This window comes from Thermomyces lanuginosus, assembly GCF_041956635.1.
Source record: "Thermomyces lanuginosus strain ATCC 200065 unplaced genomic scaffold VTN49scaffold_16, whole genome shotgun sequence".
Lineage (NCBI taxonomy): Eukaryota > Fungi > Ascomycota > Eurotiomycetes > Eurotiales > Trichocomaceae > Thermomyces > Thermomyces lanuginosus.
Window position 1 is genome coordinate 185,104 of NW_027192350.1, and position 14,728 is coordinate 199,831.

Below are 14,728 nucleotides of genomic sequence, written 5' to 3' on the forward strand. Positions count from 1 at the left end.
TCCTCGCTAGTATGCTTATCGCCATCCCCGAACTGGGCCTCGGTCGCGTTCTCCCGTTGCCACCGTAACCCCCCAAACTCCACAGAGGCGGCATGAGCTCATCGCTGGAAGCGAAAATCGTCCTGTTAGGCGCACAAGGTAATTAATTCATGACGGAGATAGATAGATAGATTGGTTTCTTCTTGCTGAACGAAGAATGAAATAGGGGTAGGCAAAACGTCCTTGGTCAAGCGCTATGTCCAGAACACCTTCGACCCAGCCACCACGACCTCCACCGTCGGCGCGTCCTTTATGACCAAGCGAGTGCTCGATGCCACCTCCGATACGGTTGTTCGGCTGCAGATCTGGGACACGGCCGGCCAGGAACGCTTCCGGAGCATCTCGCGACTCTACTATCGCGGTGCAAGCGCCTGCCTACTATGCTACGACATCACCGACGAGAACAGCTTCCGGGAAATGACCGGGTGGCTGAAGGAGCTGCAAAACAACGTCGGCGAGGACCGGCCGATGGTCATCCATGTCGTGGGGACCAAATCCGACATCGTCGCCCTGGATCCGTCGCGCCGCAAGGTTCCGTTTGAGCGCACAATCGCCTACGTCGCCGAGCAGCTATACCCGACCCAGGCGTCGACCCCTCCTCCGTCCGCCGGCTTTGGGAGTACGGTCAGCGGGAGCAGCGGCAGCGGAACGCATTTCCCCGGTGTGGACAGCAAGCGCAGCAGCGGGTTCTGGGGCCAGGACATTGGCTGGGACTGTTGCCACGAGATTTCGGCCAAGGACGGTGAAGGCGTCGAGGAGGTCTTTCGCGTGATCGCCCGGAAGCTGGTCGAACAGCGCAACAAGCAACTCTCTGGAGACTCGTCATCCCAGGCGACCCAGCAGCGGGGCGACGCCAGCTCGGAGCCGGAGGGCATAGACGGCCGCAGCAGCGTCCGCAACACCTTGGATAAGCGGCGGAGTTGGCTGGGTTTTCCGCCGTCGTTGGTGGCATCGGAGGAGATTGAGGCACCGCTGCAGCCGGGAAAACAGAGGCGGTCATGCTGCTAAGTTTTACCACCTTTTTCCTATCGCATTGTCCCATTTTCGCATCTGGACCTACGGTTCTTTGCATGAATTGACGGCAGATACGATGATTCCTTCAGGCGACGGATCGGTTGAGTCGGTTTGAGGCTGGCTGTCTGGCGTTTAGGTGAATGGTGTGTATCTACTGCATCTTTTTGAGACATAGGTTTGTTCTGTATTCCTGGGATTCATTCGTACATGACAGTCTATACATACGCAAGTGGTTTGAGTACCAATCTAACCTTATGTGTTCGGTGATTCTGTAGTTAGTACTAGGACAAGGGAGCTGTTCTTCCTTTCGAGGAGACCCCCCTTGGCAAATACCTTGCCGTCCATGATGCTAGCACAAGCCACAAAGTGTAGTAACCACTAAGCAGCCGCTTAGACGCGATACTTTTGATGAACTCGGCTTGGTGAGATCCGTCATGCGATTTCCGACAATGGCTCTGATTGGCCCGTGATCCGTGATTAGTCAGATTTCCTTTCCAAAGAGGTTAGACTAGTTAAGTTATCAGTCCGTTATCGGATAGACTGATCACACGCAGCTTATCAGCGGCGGCTCAAGCCGAGAGGGCTCGGGGCAATCAGATGCCACTCTACTGAGTCACTGCCCGGGCGACCAAGCTGCCTTGCACTATGATCTTCTAGCCGAGGTGCCGAAGCTGTGGGCGGAAAGGACATGGGTGCAATTGATGAACACGAGGCACCGCCCAAAGCTCACCTCTACCACTAGGACTTAGCCGCTCCTCCACCCTACATTCTGCAGCGAGATACATTACCCCCCCTACGCCCCGCGATTGAACAAAGCTCCTCACCGAAGCGCAAGGCTGAGACAGGCTCGACGGTACTACTGTGCAGAACTCGAATTTCCCTGAAATCCCTCATTGAATAACCCGGGCTGTTGGTGAAGGGCAGATCTGATTTGCCCCGGTGCAAGTAGCTGCAGGGATCATTAGGAGATGTATCAGGAATGAGCAGCATCAGCTGCAGCGTGCTGGGTGAATTCTCGGCTTGACTGCCATGGTAAATACCCAGGCCAAGTGAGGCTGCGCATGGTTTCTGAGTGAAGACGGCCTTTCTTGGAAGGGAGATTTAACGATTTCGATTCCTTCAACCTGCTTTTGTTGTTTCATTTCCTCTCTCTTGTTTTTGGTCCTGCATTAGAGCCTGAACTGCCAAACAGCTAGTCGCTCAATGGCGACCACGGGAGTTCTATCGGTGGAATCGTGTGTTTTAGCAAGTGAGTTGCTCTAGTCGCGATCGAGATGCCGAGCTGACCATCGCCAGTTGTCGATGTCCTCGCGGACAGCGCGAAACTACTCCGTTGCATCAAACGGAGGGAAGAACCGCGCTTTGAGACCCTGGAGGCATCACTTTGCCTCGACTCAAGCCTCATCAAAACCCAGTATGAAGCGGATCACAAGCGATTTGGAGAGGTGCTCTAACCCCAGCCCCTCCATGTGCGCGCTGCGGCGGGGAATATCGAGTTGCTAACCGCCCTGTCCCCAGGTCTACGCCGAGGGCGACCATATCGCTCGCGAGCAGCTCAAGGACGTCATTATCAACCTCCAGAGGACTCTTTCGAGAAAGCTGCAAAACGCGTTGGTCGATGATACAGAGCTGAATGTGGAGGAGCTACAGGCTGCTTTGGACTGTGGTCGGCTCAACGCAATAGAGGCTTTGTGCCAACTTCATCGACGACTGACCCATAATTCTCTCAGTGGATTTTCTCCGCCGAGTAGCAGCGCGTCAGACTCGCTGAGGGCGGAACTCCCTGCAACATCGCTCCATACTTTTAGACAACAATTGACCCGACAAAGCTCCAATTCCACCAGGCGGTCCGAAGAGAGCAGACATACTGCTGGCTCTTCTTTTGTCAATGTCAGCCATGAGCCTGGAACTAGTGACGATACCCAAATTGAATCTCAATCGGGAGGCAGTCTCGACGTTGTCCCTCGTACCTCATCAGTATCCTCTAACTCTTCTCAGCAGCCTCCTGGGTTCCGGCTCACCAGCGATGAGAATAATTTTTCTGATGAAGATGCTACGTCGAGCAGCATGACAGCGACCGCGGCACGGCCTCCACCACTGCGCCTGTCTCATCGGAGAGCGCCGGATCAACTGAACTCTGCCACCAGACAGCCCGGACAAAGGAGACGTTCTGACTACTCTTTTCAGTCCGAAAAAAGGAGACATTCCGAGTTCTCTTTTATAAGCCAAGACCCTCATCCGGGAATCCGTCTTGACATCCCCGGGAGCACGTCATCTTCCTCTGCTTCTTCCCAACAATCCCGCGAGCTGTCACCACCCGTGCCGCCCGTGCAATACATGCAACCGTACCTCCCCAGCCGCGAGAACAATTTCCTCGGGTTTTGCAAGGGCGCCTGGAAGCTGCAGGAAAACGGCGTGGCCAACTTGAGGAAGGCTTTCAACCTCGCCACGCGTCCCACGGGGTTCTACCGCGACCGCCCGTACTGGAAATGCTGCAAGTGCACCTACTCGGGCCGCGTGCACGGTATCGAGGGCAGGCGCTTGTCTTGGACCTGCGACCCAACATGGCACGTTCACTCCCCGACCGGCATTGGATATCGATGGGCTTTTCTCGCCAAATCCCACATCCCACGGTCGCGCGGCGCCGCCATTTCCTCCGTTACTCCTTTCCTGTCTTCATCACCAACATCCATGATTTCTGATCAGCACAACTTAATTGACGACGACGAAGACTCCGGCATAAGGGGCCCCTTTGGGTGCATTTTTTGTTGCGCTATGCACCATATCGATACGCCGGTTTATGGCACCCTGGATGCGTTCATGTTGCATTTGGCGCAGAATCACCGGATGTTCCCTGCGGGATTTGGCCCGGTGCTGGAGAAAATGAAGTGTGTTATAGGAAGGAGAGTATTGAACGGAGACGAGGACTGCGAGGTGAATATTCCGTCGATATAAGATTAGATTAAGTTTGCTTTCCCTCGATTGCTCAGGGCCAGGATGCTCTGTTTGGTCAAGCTTGGAATTCTTTGTCTTTTTTTTTTTTTCCTATATACCCGGATTTGGAAGGAGTGTGGGCGTTTGGGAGTTGGGTGTATATTTAAACCATCGATTAATGAGGATTGCTTCAATCATCCTGGAATGTTTGGGCTTAAAAAGATGAGCGGCCATGCGACAGCTCGAGAATGATATATCCCTTGCTTGTACGTGGAACTCTAGAAGAGCTAGTAGGATCGAGGCGGCCATGAGGTATATTTTACGCCCCCACGGCCCCCATGCAAGCACGTTCTCACAGATTAGTACATCTGGGGCCGAAGATTTCTACAAAGCAGACAATATCAACATAGGACCTGTATTGTCTTGATTAATTCCCGATTGATGATGATGGCTATCAAGTAGATCAATTGACAAGAAAACTGAACAGATGCTCGAATCTACAAATCAATGCGTCTGTACTCAAAACTCCCAAACCCGACCACAAACATCCCAAACACCCAAATAATAGCTCAAGCTCAAACAATAACTATAATACACAGTACGAACGAAACGAGATGGAGGAAGAAAACGGAAAGATCAATAATACCGCCTCTCCCGCTTCAACGGGCTACTCGGCGTCCGTCGCAAATGTTCCTCTCGCTCCTTCGACCGCCCCGTCACAAAAGGGTGTATGTGAGCGGCACTGTCGTTCTCGAGGAGAAGCTTCTGCGGCGTCTCGCCCTCCTCGTCGTCATGGTCATCGTCATGGTCCCGATCGCGACGGGAAGGGGTACGCGGCGGAATATCAGGGAGAGGGTTGTGGAATGTTTGCTGGTATGGTTGCGGTTGTTGTGGCTGCGATGATTGTTGTTGGTGTTGAGGCTGGGACTGATCGGGACGGTGAGGATGTTGCGGCTGAGCATGAACGTAATGATATTGATGCTCAAGTTGGTCACGGAATGAGCGGAAGGCGTAGTTGTTGGCAAAGGTGATTGTGCAAATAGTCAAGAGGAAAAAGGCCTGTTTGCACGTTAGACACAGGAAGCCGTAGACGGATTGGCTGGCGACTTACGAAACCCTTGTAGCTGATGCTGTTTGTAAACGCGGTATAAACCTCGCCGATAGTCTCCGCTCCAACGAGGGTCCGCGCCACACTCGTATCCATACTCATGCAGTCCGCCCACTCTTTGCACGCTTGCTGGAGAGCCGGCAAACGCTCGTCGGCGCCACATTTGTTCGCGACGTAGTTCGTTGCACACTCGTTTCGCTTCCGCTCGATCTGGTCATACTTCATCTTGGTCCCCGCTGAGATATCTGCACGCAGCGTTGCGAAAAACGACCAAACCACGTATGTGCAGAACATGAAGATGAGTGTGTTCACAAAATACTGCGTCCAGTAGGATAGAATGCGTGGTACGTTAGGATGTGCCTCAATTGCGCTGAGGATACTGGACAATGACCATGGAGAGGGCTGTGACTGCTGCTGCGATCCTCGATCCTGCGATTGTTCTCTTCTCTTTTTACTCGGCTTGCGCGAGAAGCGCCACTCGCTGCTGCTCGGCCGGTCGCTGTCGTCGTCGCTCTCCAGTTCCATCCTCAAATGGCGGTCAATTTCACGATCTCGACGTCGCCGTTTCTGGATGCGCCGCGCATGCGTATCCGGTGGGTGTCCCGGGCGCGGGATCTCGCCTCTTCCGGGGCTAGGTGCGAATCTTCCGTATAGGTTCCAAAGTGAGTTGCGCTTCTCCCGCTTGCGCGGCGGCTCGGGGGTTTCTTCGTTATCAGCGGTCTCCGGAGACGACATATTCTCCGCTCCAGACGAAAAGTCCACGTCCATCTTCCGCGGAGTGGTGAAAGCGGGTTTGCCAAACATGGGAGTGTCATTGCGAGACGGCGACGAGATTTTCGACGGGGAAAGCTGCTGGAAGAGTGAAGGCTGCGAGGGGTTCTTGAACTTGGTCGGCGAGTCGAAGATACTTTGCGGGCCTTTATTTTTTGCAATGCGTCAGTATCGTGTAGTATGGTGGAAGAAGTGCTGTTGCTCCGAACAACCTACGATTTTTGCCGGACTCATGCTGCATGCTCAGCTGGTAAAATGGAGAGGTGACATCCCCGGGAGCCCGGGTCTGCCATTCAAAGTCCATGGGACTCTCCGCCGTGCGAGTTCCCATGGTGGATGATATTGAGGAGGAATTCTGTTTTCCAGATTGTTTTGTTCTGATGGAGAGATTGTTTTCTCCAGCTGGAGGGGGGTGTAAACAATGCAACAGCGCCAAGCCGTCCGTATTTTATGCCTTCCTTATTCACACTAGCGTCTTATGGTCAACCCTAACTATTTGTCTTCCTGGGTCTAGAAGCCTCGGATGAACTGATGATCTCGACATCACCATCATGGACGACATTGAACCTCCGGCGGACCTCCCTCAGCACTTTGCACGGTAAGCTGTACAGATAAATTTACATTATGGATATAGACTAAGCTGAAAGACCTGCCAACGAGCAGGAAGCCGCCTGGTCTGAGCTATGGGACCAGGGTCGTACTCCATGGGATCGGGGAATTCCCTCGCCGGCCCTGGTCGATCTACTTGCTGCCCGAAATGATCTATTCAATCCAGTGAATTCTGATGGCAGCAGGAAAAAAGCTTTTGTGCCGGTATGATTTACAGGCAGGGTTTAGTAAGTCACTTTTGAGTAATATCATGTTGATGGTACTTTATCTTAGGGTTGCGGGTCGGGTTACGATCCGGTCTTGCTTGCACTGCATGGCTATGATGCCTATGGCCTGGATGTCTCTGAGAAAGCCATAGCCACGGCAAAACAATACGCCGAATCCCAGCTGCGCACTCCTTCGGAAGGCAACTTCCCTCTATCAGGACAGAAGCCGTCGGTATCACCAGGCAAGGTTGAATTCATCTGCGGGGATTTTTTCTCAAAGGATTGGGGAGAACACAAATTTGATCTCATATATGATTATACGGTATGTCTTTCAGATTTTTCCGGGGAAAGTGATTCTGATAGAGCTAGTTTCTCTGCGCCATTCTCCCCGCCAAACGAAGAGACTGGACAAAGCGCATGTCCGAGCTTCTCAAACCCGGCGGACTACTGGTCTGTCTTGAATTTCCTTTGTGGAGGGATCCTCGAGATCCCGGACCGCCGTGGGGCCTAAGGGGAGTGTACTGGGAACTCTTGGCCCGCGGAGGTGATGGCTCTCCACGAGAGTATGGCGATGAGGAACCGCCTCCGGCAGAGAACGCGGAGTTTAAGAGACTGTTGCGAGTCAAGCCGGAGAGGTCACATAAGATAGGCAGAGGTATGGATATGATTAGTGTGTGGCAGAAGGTATAGTGCTCCTGCAAGCTTCACGTTTAACGGAATAAGTTCGACAGGAGGGCAGACTGTGATGCTCTAAAAGTGATTACACGGGATATCACCCTTTGCTGAGTGTATATGTACATTATGCTAGTTAATGCAATGAGACCCGACCTCTCATCCGAAATGCCCAAGTCCCAAGAATCCCCGACCATCCGAAACTCCGCGTATTACACCCAAACAATGCCACAAAACAATCAACCACACATCAAGAATACTTAAGACAGCTCAACACGATCAACAACCTCATAGTCACTCTCCTCCTCCGCAGCCGAAGAAGAAGAACCTGTATCCTGCAACTCCCCCTCCTCCTTGCCCACTACCTCGTACTCCTTGACGAGTTTCTCCGTCACCTTCGTCTCGTATTTCTCCTCTGCTCGCTCAACAGCGGCCGCGAGGACAATATTGCCCGTGATATCCTGGAGGTTTGCCTCGCCATTGTCATCATAATACGTGGAATCGGACGGGTCAGCGTCGCATAGATGAGGACTCGGAATCTCCTCGGCGAAGGGATCAACACGGAGAACTTCGTTCACGTCATCCGTGACAAGTCGACGGAATTTCGTATACTCTGCTTTCTTCTGGGCCTCGATTTCACGCTTGAATGGTCTCGGTCTATACGCAACGGAAAGAAGAAAATAGCGTTAGCAAGAAGAAGGATGGTCAGGGGTGATGAAAATTCAACTTGCCTTTCTACTCGACTTGGCCGGTTCCGATACGTGACGGGCTTGGGCTCGCCATACCAGGTGAGTACCGTCTCGTCTCGGACGCCGTAGGCCCATTTGGCCTTGCGGTCATGCAGCCGCTTGGTGTCTAGGGCTGTGCTGCGGAGGTCGCGGAGGTCCGCCATGATAATAACCTCAGTCGTGCGCAGAGGGATGAGGTCGAGTTTGAAGATCGTGAACCAGAATTTAGAGAAACAGTTTGGCCGTTTTATGAGGATTCGATGATGCGAGATGAGTTGAGTCTGAGTCACGGCAGATCAGACTGACTCGGCCGCTGCTTGGGGTCTGGGAGATAAAAGGTATTCCTCTCGATAGGCAGATAAGGCGGTTCCGGGAAATGCTTATAATGTGGCGCAGTTCTACGAGGACCCTTTATTGGGTCATCTGGGACTTTATTAAAAATGTCATGGTTTCTACGTGAACAGGCACCCCTCTCGGACCAAGGAACAATCTCGAGATTTGGACCAGGTAGAGTTCAGGGATGCTCTCTTAGGGCTTCGGGGTCGCGATGATGTCACTTGAGTCATCCTTCCCTGCTAATTTAGGATGGTTTAATAATCCAGACTAAACTGTATTTGGTTAGCCGAGGCTCTTTCTTGTGACTCCACCCAGGGCCTCGTGGGATTCCCAGTCCAGCTGATCGTCGTCTCCTGGACGAGTTACGGCGAGATTCTGGGCCCCGTGTTGGAAATCTGGAGTGGCACAGGGACAGCGGATACTAGAAGGCTCGAGAGCTCGGGTGCCTTCCATGTGATTTGTTTCATTGCACGGCGGCACGAGAGTCGTCTAGATCGGGTGGGCTGGTTCATCATCATCTAACAACGGAGAGCGTTAGGTGAATTTTCTAGGTTCAGGACTAGGGTTAATGGCCATAGCAACAGTACTACCTTTAGACGTGCCAGTAATGAGTCATCAATTACAGATCATTGCTCGTATATACTAACTGATAAATATGCTCCGAATGCAAAACAATAGTACATTTCTCTGGCCGTTTACCGAGCCCTCTTGCTCAACTCCTCCACAAACGTCTGTCCCCATTTGGCACTGTCTCGAATCAGCTGGCTGCGACACGGGTACGGATTTAAAGGTAAGAGACTCACCTTGTATTCGAATCAATAAACGCCCGGAGCTGCTTCTGCCGCTCCTTTCTTTCCTCTGCCGGCATATTCAATGCCCGAAGTAAAGCCTCGGACATCTCCTTCATATTGGCCGGATGGAACTGAATCGTCGAGGGACTCATGAATCCCGACGCGCCCGTGAATTCCGACAAGACCAATACACCCGCTCGGTCATCCTGACAGGCAACGTATTCAAAGGCGACGAGGTTCATGCCGTCTCGCGTCGAAGTCAAGAGGCAGACGTCGGCGAGGGAGTACAGTGCACATAGCTCCGGGAAGGCGACGGAGTGGTGGAGATAAACGATGGGAACGTAGTCGGCAGCACCTGTCGAGATTATCAGAGTTGCAATCTCACACGAAGAGCAAAGGAAAACCTACTGTATTTCCCATTAATCTTCCCCACACAGCAAGAAATCTCCGTCTCAAGCTCCTGATACTCTTTGACATCCTCACGGCTGGGCACGGCGACCTGGATCAGTACGATCTTGCCAATCCATTCCGGATGCTGTTGGAGGAACTCCTCGAAGCCATGCAGTTTGTGAACAAGACCCTTGATGTAGTCAAGCCGATCAACACCCAAGACCACTTTCTTGCCCTTGTAATGTTCGGTGAGCTCATCGATGCGCTTCACGACCTCGGGCTTGCTGGTTGTGTCGTCGAATTTCTGGGGATCGATGCCCACTGTGAAACAGGCCGTTCTGACGAGACGGTCTTTGAACAGAACGGTGCTATCTTGGACCTGTGCACCTCTGATTTTCTCGTCAACAAAGGCTCTCTCTTTCATAATCGAGGGGATTCATACAACGCCTGCTCACAGCTCAACACAAAGTTCTGTCGATAATCTTCAGTGTGGAATCCAATCAACGTGCTCGCCAGCATCCCCTCGAGAATTTCTTTCTCAGTCGGCAACGCCCGCAACGCTTGCGGCGCAGGGAACGGCGTGTGCAATGAGAACCCAATTGATGCCGTCTTTCCCATACGCGCCAACCGTTCACGTAGCATCCGCGGCAGCAGCATCAGATGGTAATCATGCACCCAGATCAGATCACTCTCCCCAGCAGCCTCGGCAATGGCATCTGCAAAAATCTCATTGACCTTGCAGTAGGCCTGCCATGATTCTTCGCTGAAAGTTACTCCGGATTGATAATGGAAAATGGGCCAGAGGATGGCATCTTTGAGCACAGGTCAGCATTCACCCTCTCACTTGGGGTAAAGTAAGGGACATACTTGAGAACCCATTATAGTGTTCGTGGGCGAGTTTCTCGTCCAAGAAGACGGGGATGGCATTGTGCTCCGCCAGACTCCGTCGGACCTCATCCTTCTCCTCGGGTTTGGCTGGATTGAGCCCCGGCCATCCAAACCATCGGAAGGGGGTTGTTTTGGTAAGCCCCGACAACGAGGTGACCAACCCACCGCTCGATATACTCGACTGGTACGATCCATCGCCGCGTGGTTTGATCGATAGTGGTAAGCGGTTTGAGACAACGATGAGGTTTTTCGTTTGTTCCGTTGCGGGGTTGCTGGGCATTTTATTCAAGTTTCAGTCACGTTGGCCGTTTTTGACACTTGTGGTCCGCTTTGAGTTGGACAGTAGGGTTGACCCATTGTTTATATCATCCATTAGACGTAACTTCTTGCCGCTGGTGTTGAGCAATGATTCGTGGTGGGAGGGTGATGAAGTCATTTCCATGCCACTAGTATAGGGCTCATACGTCATTCCGTGTTTCTCCATAACCAGTCAGATTGCTTGTGAATTTACAAGTCCATTTCCAGCAAGGCTTGGAATGCGGTGGGATATTCCGAACATGAACCCTGATGTGGAGAGATGATTTACAGTGAGACAGATTGATATGTGCTATATCCTATTACCTATGGTTTAAGTATGCCGCTTGAGGAAGCTCCCTTGTGAGTAATCATTGCAAACATGCTACCGCTCCTTCTTACTCTCCTGCTGATACGATGAAATAATGCTTGCCCCAATCTGCGATGCTTCTTTCCAGCTCTTCTGTCTACCCCAGAACCGGTCCGATTCGCCCGTACGGGAAAGTGAGCGGTCGCGGGCATCCTGCTCCAGGGACGCACGCGTGATCTCTTCTTCCTGCCCGGATTCGCGATCCTCGGCAAAGTCACTGGCCTGGACACTAAGGTAATAGTTCTTGCGCAGCAGGTACTTCTCTGCCCGCTCTTTACGCATGCTGGGAGTTTCGATCTTTGCCACTGTCGCTTCCACAGCGTAGCGCACGGCGAGGTAGATGTGCTCCGCGAAAAAGACAGTTATGAGCAGCGCCCAGCCGCTGAGCTGTGCGGTGGGCTCACCCTGATCGCCCACTTGGTCATTGTTTCGGAACATGTAAATCAGAGCCGAGCTTGTGATGCTGCCGAGCCAAGCCAGCAGACCCAGCATATCCAACCATGGGCCGATTGTGTCCGCCCGTTCCGGCACCGGCCGCTTGCATTCCTTGCAAATCTTGAAAAAGTCTGATCGGAGCTCGATCCAATTGTTGATCAGAAACGAGACCGGCACCAATGGCCAGATGGGTGAGAAAAGAGACAGATACCCAAACTGGATGACCATCTCGCGCAGGTCGGCCGTAACGTCGTACTCGGGTAGGTCGGCCTCGTTGCGAACACGGGTCAAAAATTCGACCTCGTCCTCTGCATCATTGTACCCTGCGGTTGACTTGTCGCTCTTGGAGCTCTCTTCCGTGTATGCCTTGTATTTTCGTGACACATGACGCAAAATGAACGGCACGATAGTCTCCATAGCGAAGTTGACAATCTGCGCAGTGACAGTGAAGTAGATCACTTGCTTTCTGAGACGTGCCGGGTCGATGCGGAAGTCGGCGTGATCGATAATCTTCTCATCTTCTGGAGACACAAATGGGCGGACAGTTACGCGGAAGATATCCAAGTACGGGACGATCACGTTGGCAAAGGGAACATAAACAAACGCCGTCAAGAATACGGGAAGATATGATGTGATAAAGTTGAGAACCAAAATCTTTTGAACAAGCGCGGTATCGTATGCTTCCTTGGTTTCGTGGTTTTCAAACACGGTGAGCCGAGTGGCAATTTTGGTCAGAATTGCACTGATGGTTGGCAGAAGCGAGGAGAGCAGAACGGTAGGAATGAAGACCTAGCCGAGCATGAGCATCTCATCAAGAGCCCGAGAATGTATCATGGGGCTTACCAGATAGCTCTTCAGCGGTCCGTTGTACACCTCGGAGATGAAAATCTCAATCGCAAAGCAAGTCGCAATAATCGCACCAAGAAGGCCAGCTGCAACAAGGGCAAATGGAATCTGCAGTAACTGACGCAGGAGACGTTTCTTCCACGGAAACACCTTTCTGACTTCACCGGTCACTTCGTCTTGGACCTCCTTCTCTGGCTTGAAGTCTCGATTCTTCGTGAACAAGACAGAAACCCCCCTGACCTGCCACCGAATGCCGTATTCCACCTCCTGGCGCTTCCAATACTCGACAAACACGACGCAAACAAAGCAGTTGACAATGGCATACACTGCCGAAAAGGAACCCAGGAGAAGCCAACAGGAAAACCCAAAGAGAGCCGGGAACAGCAAGAAGCCGAAATATGATTGCAGAAAAGCAAAGTAAAAGCCGACCTGTTGCCGTCAGACTACACCTTAACCATTGGAGGACTGCAGTTTACCTTTTCACCAAATTTGTCCCGAATCTGATCCAGGTCTTCCCGGGTCAAAAAGGTTTTCTGACTCCAGTCCTTAATCCACGCCTGATTCGTGGCATTGTCATGCAACGGAAAGATGGAATCAATATACTTCCACTCTCCCTGCTTGGGTGTGAGATCAGCCCCTCCATCCTCTTTGGGCGCGGTGAGCATGTAATAAATCACACGAAGCCGCTCAGCATCGGTCTGAGGCTCAGGAGAGGACTCTCCGCCAGGCTGGGTGTGACGAAGGCCATAAAGCCAGTCGCGAACTCTGTTATGATCAGCTTTACTTGCCAGCTGCCTGAGAATTTTAGAGACCTACCTGGACGTATGTGTCGCTCTCTGCAGACTCTTTTCTGTTGTTCTAAGAAATACAAGAAGCGACGATTTGTCGCCTGGGCGAACTTCTGTTAGAAAACCGGCATCGGCAAGCTTCCTGAGCAGCTTCTCGAGCTGCTGAGTGGCCTGATGGGGATCTACCACCTTTCAATCAGTTTCTGCGCTGACATGGAAGCGTCGAACACCACCTTCTGCAAATGTATAGCGAATCACGTAGTCAACATTGTAATTGCCCTGCTGGGCTTCTTGCGGTTTTGCAGCCATGGATCCTCATGCAAGGAAGAGAAGTTGGTGATTGCAGAGAACAATGATCGACGTGGAGAGCTGGAGATAGCGGACTACGTCATACCGTCAAGGGTTAGCCCTAACTTTATTGATTGCCAAGTTTGGCGACAAGCTTTCAGCCAACCACAGCGATGCTAGTGGGGACACCAAGCAGTCAGCCTCTTTTTCCAGGCTTCGGATGATCCATTAACCCCTGCTTTAAACAAGGCCATTGAGATCGTACGTCAGCCTTGACTGAGGAACAATCACCAACTGCGAGTCTTTCCTGGTTGACTAGAATCAGTGTAAATACTGCAGTCAGTTGAACATTGCAGTAGCGTAGTACTATAACACGAAGGGTAAATGAGCCAACTTTGCACGACGGAGCTCATCGATTAGGTCTGCCGCCATTTAACCCGAGCAGAAGCAGCTTCTGGTATTCAGGTATGCCCGGCAAACTCCAACCGCTAGAAATTGCTGTTACAAAGCCAGGCCATTCTACGAGTACACCCATCCTTCTGGTCCAGAAGATGTCCCCGCTCGGTCACTAGACTTTAAATACTATCACCTTGAACGATAACTGCAGATCTCATGAGACGCGTGTCCTGCCTTTTCTAAGAGATGGGTTGTACTTTTCAAATAGTTCGAAATTATCCGAGCTTTCCAGGATTGGTCAGGGATAGATCAGTGTCAGCCTCTAAGGACTTTTCCGGAATGTAGTTAATTTATATCTCATCCGATATCATCAAGCCTGTGTTGCGTCGAACGCTTGAGCCCCTAGACGTGCAGGACAGGGATGTAGCCACCGCAGATGCGATGTCTTATTTCCGATGGCAACATGGGTTGAAGTATGGCAAACCAGTTAAAACGATCTTTCTTCAATGTTCGGCACCCGGGGATGTTATAGTGCATTCGCGGCGGATATACTTTCGTAGATCTCATATACGATCATCCTCCTGTGAACAAGCTGCGCATCCGGTGGATTGAGCCGCATTGGAACGAATACTACATACCGCTTTGCGCTTTCCTCACGCCGGACATATTCTATCATGTGGACTTCGAGCGCCACCTCCCCCCGGGCAATCTGCAATGTGGGCGCGCAGATCCCGAAGAAGGAGCCGCCCTGGTATTGTCAGTATCCCGAAGAAAACAGGGTGCGTCCCCGGAAATGTTCGGCGATCATGAAATTTATGGCCAACT

At 51.9% G+C, this 14,728-nt stretch overlaps 7 protein-coding genes across 7 annotated transcripts; 3 read left to right on the top strand and 4 right to left on the bottom strand.

Annotated features, from left to right (window-relative positions):
• Window positions 1-92: 92 nt before the first annotated feature.
• VTN49DRAFT_448 (uncharacterized protein) lies at window positions 93-1,047 on the top strand (the record flags this gene model as incomplete). Its single annotated transcript, XM_069412430.1, has 2 exons — window positions 93-138; window positions 206-1,047. The coding sequence occupies 2 exons, from the start codon at window positions 93-95 to the stop codon at window positions 1,045-1,047; spliced, it is 888 nt and encodes a 295-aa protein (XP_069271351.1).
• A 1,209-nt stretch (window positions 1,048-2,256) lies between these two features.
• On the top strand, window positions 2,257-4,008 carry VTN49DRAFT_449 (uncharacterized protein; the record flags this gene model as incomplete). Its single annotated transcript, XM_069412441.1, has 3 exons — window positions 2,257-2,302; window positions 2,350-2,498; window positions 2,572-4,008. The coding sequence occupies 3 exons, from the start codon at window positions 2,257-2,259 to the stop codon at window positions 4,006-4,008; spliced, it is 1,632 nt and encodes a 543-aa protein (XP_069271352.1).
• A 615-nt stretch (window positions 4,009-4,623) lies between these two features.
• Window positions 4,624-6,197, bottom strand: VTN49DRAFT_450 (uncharacterized protein; the record flags this gene model as incomplete). The annotated part of the gene is made up of 3 exons (XM_069412453.1): window positions 4,624-5,046; window positions 5,099-6,012; window positions 6,083-6,197. The coding sequence occupies 3 exons, from the start codon at window positions 6,195-6,197 to the stop codon at window positions 4,624-4,626; spliced, it is 1,452 nt and encodes a 483-aa protein (XP_069271353.1).
• Window positions 6,198-6,417: 220 nt separating this feature from the next.
• VTN49DRAFT_451 (uncharacterized protein) lies at window positions 6,418-7,371 on the top strand (the record flags this gene model as incomplete). Its single annotated transcript, XM_069412464.1, has 4 exons — window positions 6,418-6,464; window positions 6,514-6,679; window positions 6,749-7,003; window positions 7,051-7,371. The coding sequence occupies 4 exons, from the start codon at window positions 6,418-6,420 to the stop codon at window positions 7,369-7,371; spliced, it is 789 nt and encodes a 262-aa protein (XP_069271354.1).
• Window positions 7,372-7,613: 242 nt separating this feature from the next.
• Window positions 7,614-8,245, bottom strand: VTN49DRAFT_452 (uncharacterized protein; the record flags this gene model as incomplete). Its single annotated transcript, XM_069412475.1, has 2 exons — window positions 7,614-8,010; window positions 8,085-8,245. The coding sequence occupies 2 exons, from the start codon at window positions 8,243-8,245 to the stop codon at window positions 7,614-7,616; spliced, it is 558 nt and encodes a 185-aa protein (XP_069271355.1).
• Window positions 8,246-9,112: 867 nt separating this feature from the next.
• VTN49DRAFT_453 (uncharacterized protein) lies at window positions 9,113-10,766 on the bottom strand (the record flags this gene model as incomplete). The annotated part of the gene is made up of 5 exons (XM_069412486.1): window positions 9,113-9,164; window positions 9,221-9,563; window positions 9,617-9,987; window positions 10,041-10,410; window positions 10,466-10,766. 5 exons carry the CDS (start codon window positions 10,764-10,766, stop codon window positions 9,113-9,115), a joined length of 1,437 nt encoding a protein of 478 aa, XP_069271356.1.
• Window positions 10,767-11,165: 399 nt separating this feature from the next.
• Window positions 11,166-13,528, bottom strand: VTN49DRAFT_454 (uncharacterized protein; the record flags this gene model as incomplete). Its single annotated transcript, XM_069412497.1, has 5 exons — window positions 11,166-12,374; window positions 12,429-12,860; window positions 12,908-13,196; window positions 13,248-13,401; window positions 13,453-13,528. 5 exons carry the CDS (start codon window positions 13,526-13,528, stop codon window positions 11,166-11,168), a joined length of 2,160 nt encoding a protein of 719 aa, XP_069271357.1.
• Between the last annotated feature and the right edge of the window lie 1,200 nt (window positions 13,529-14,728).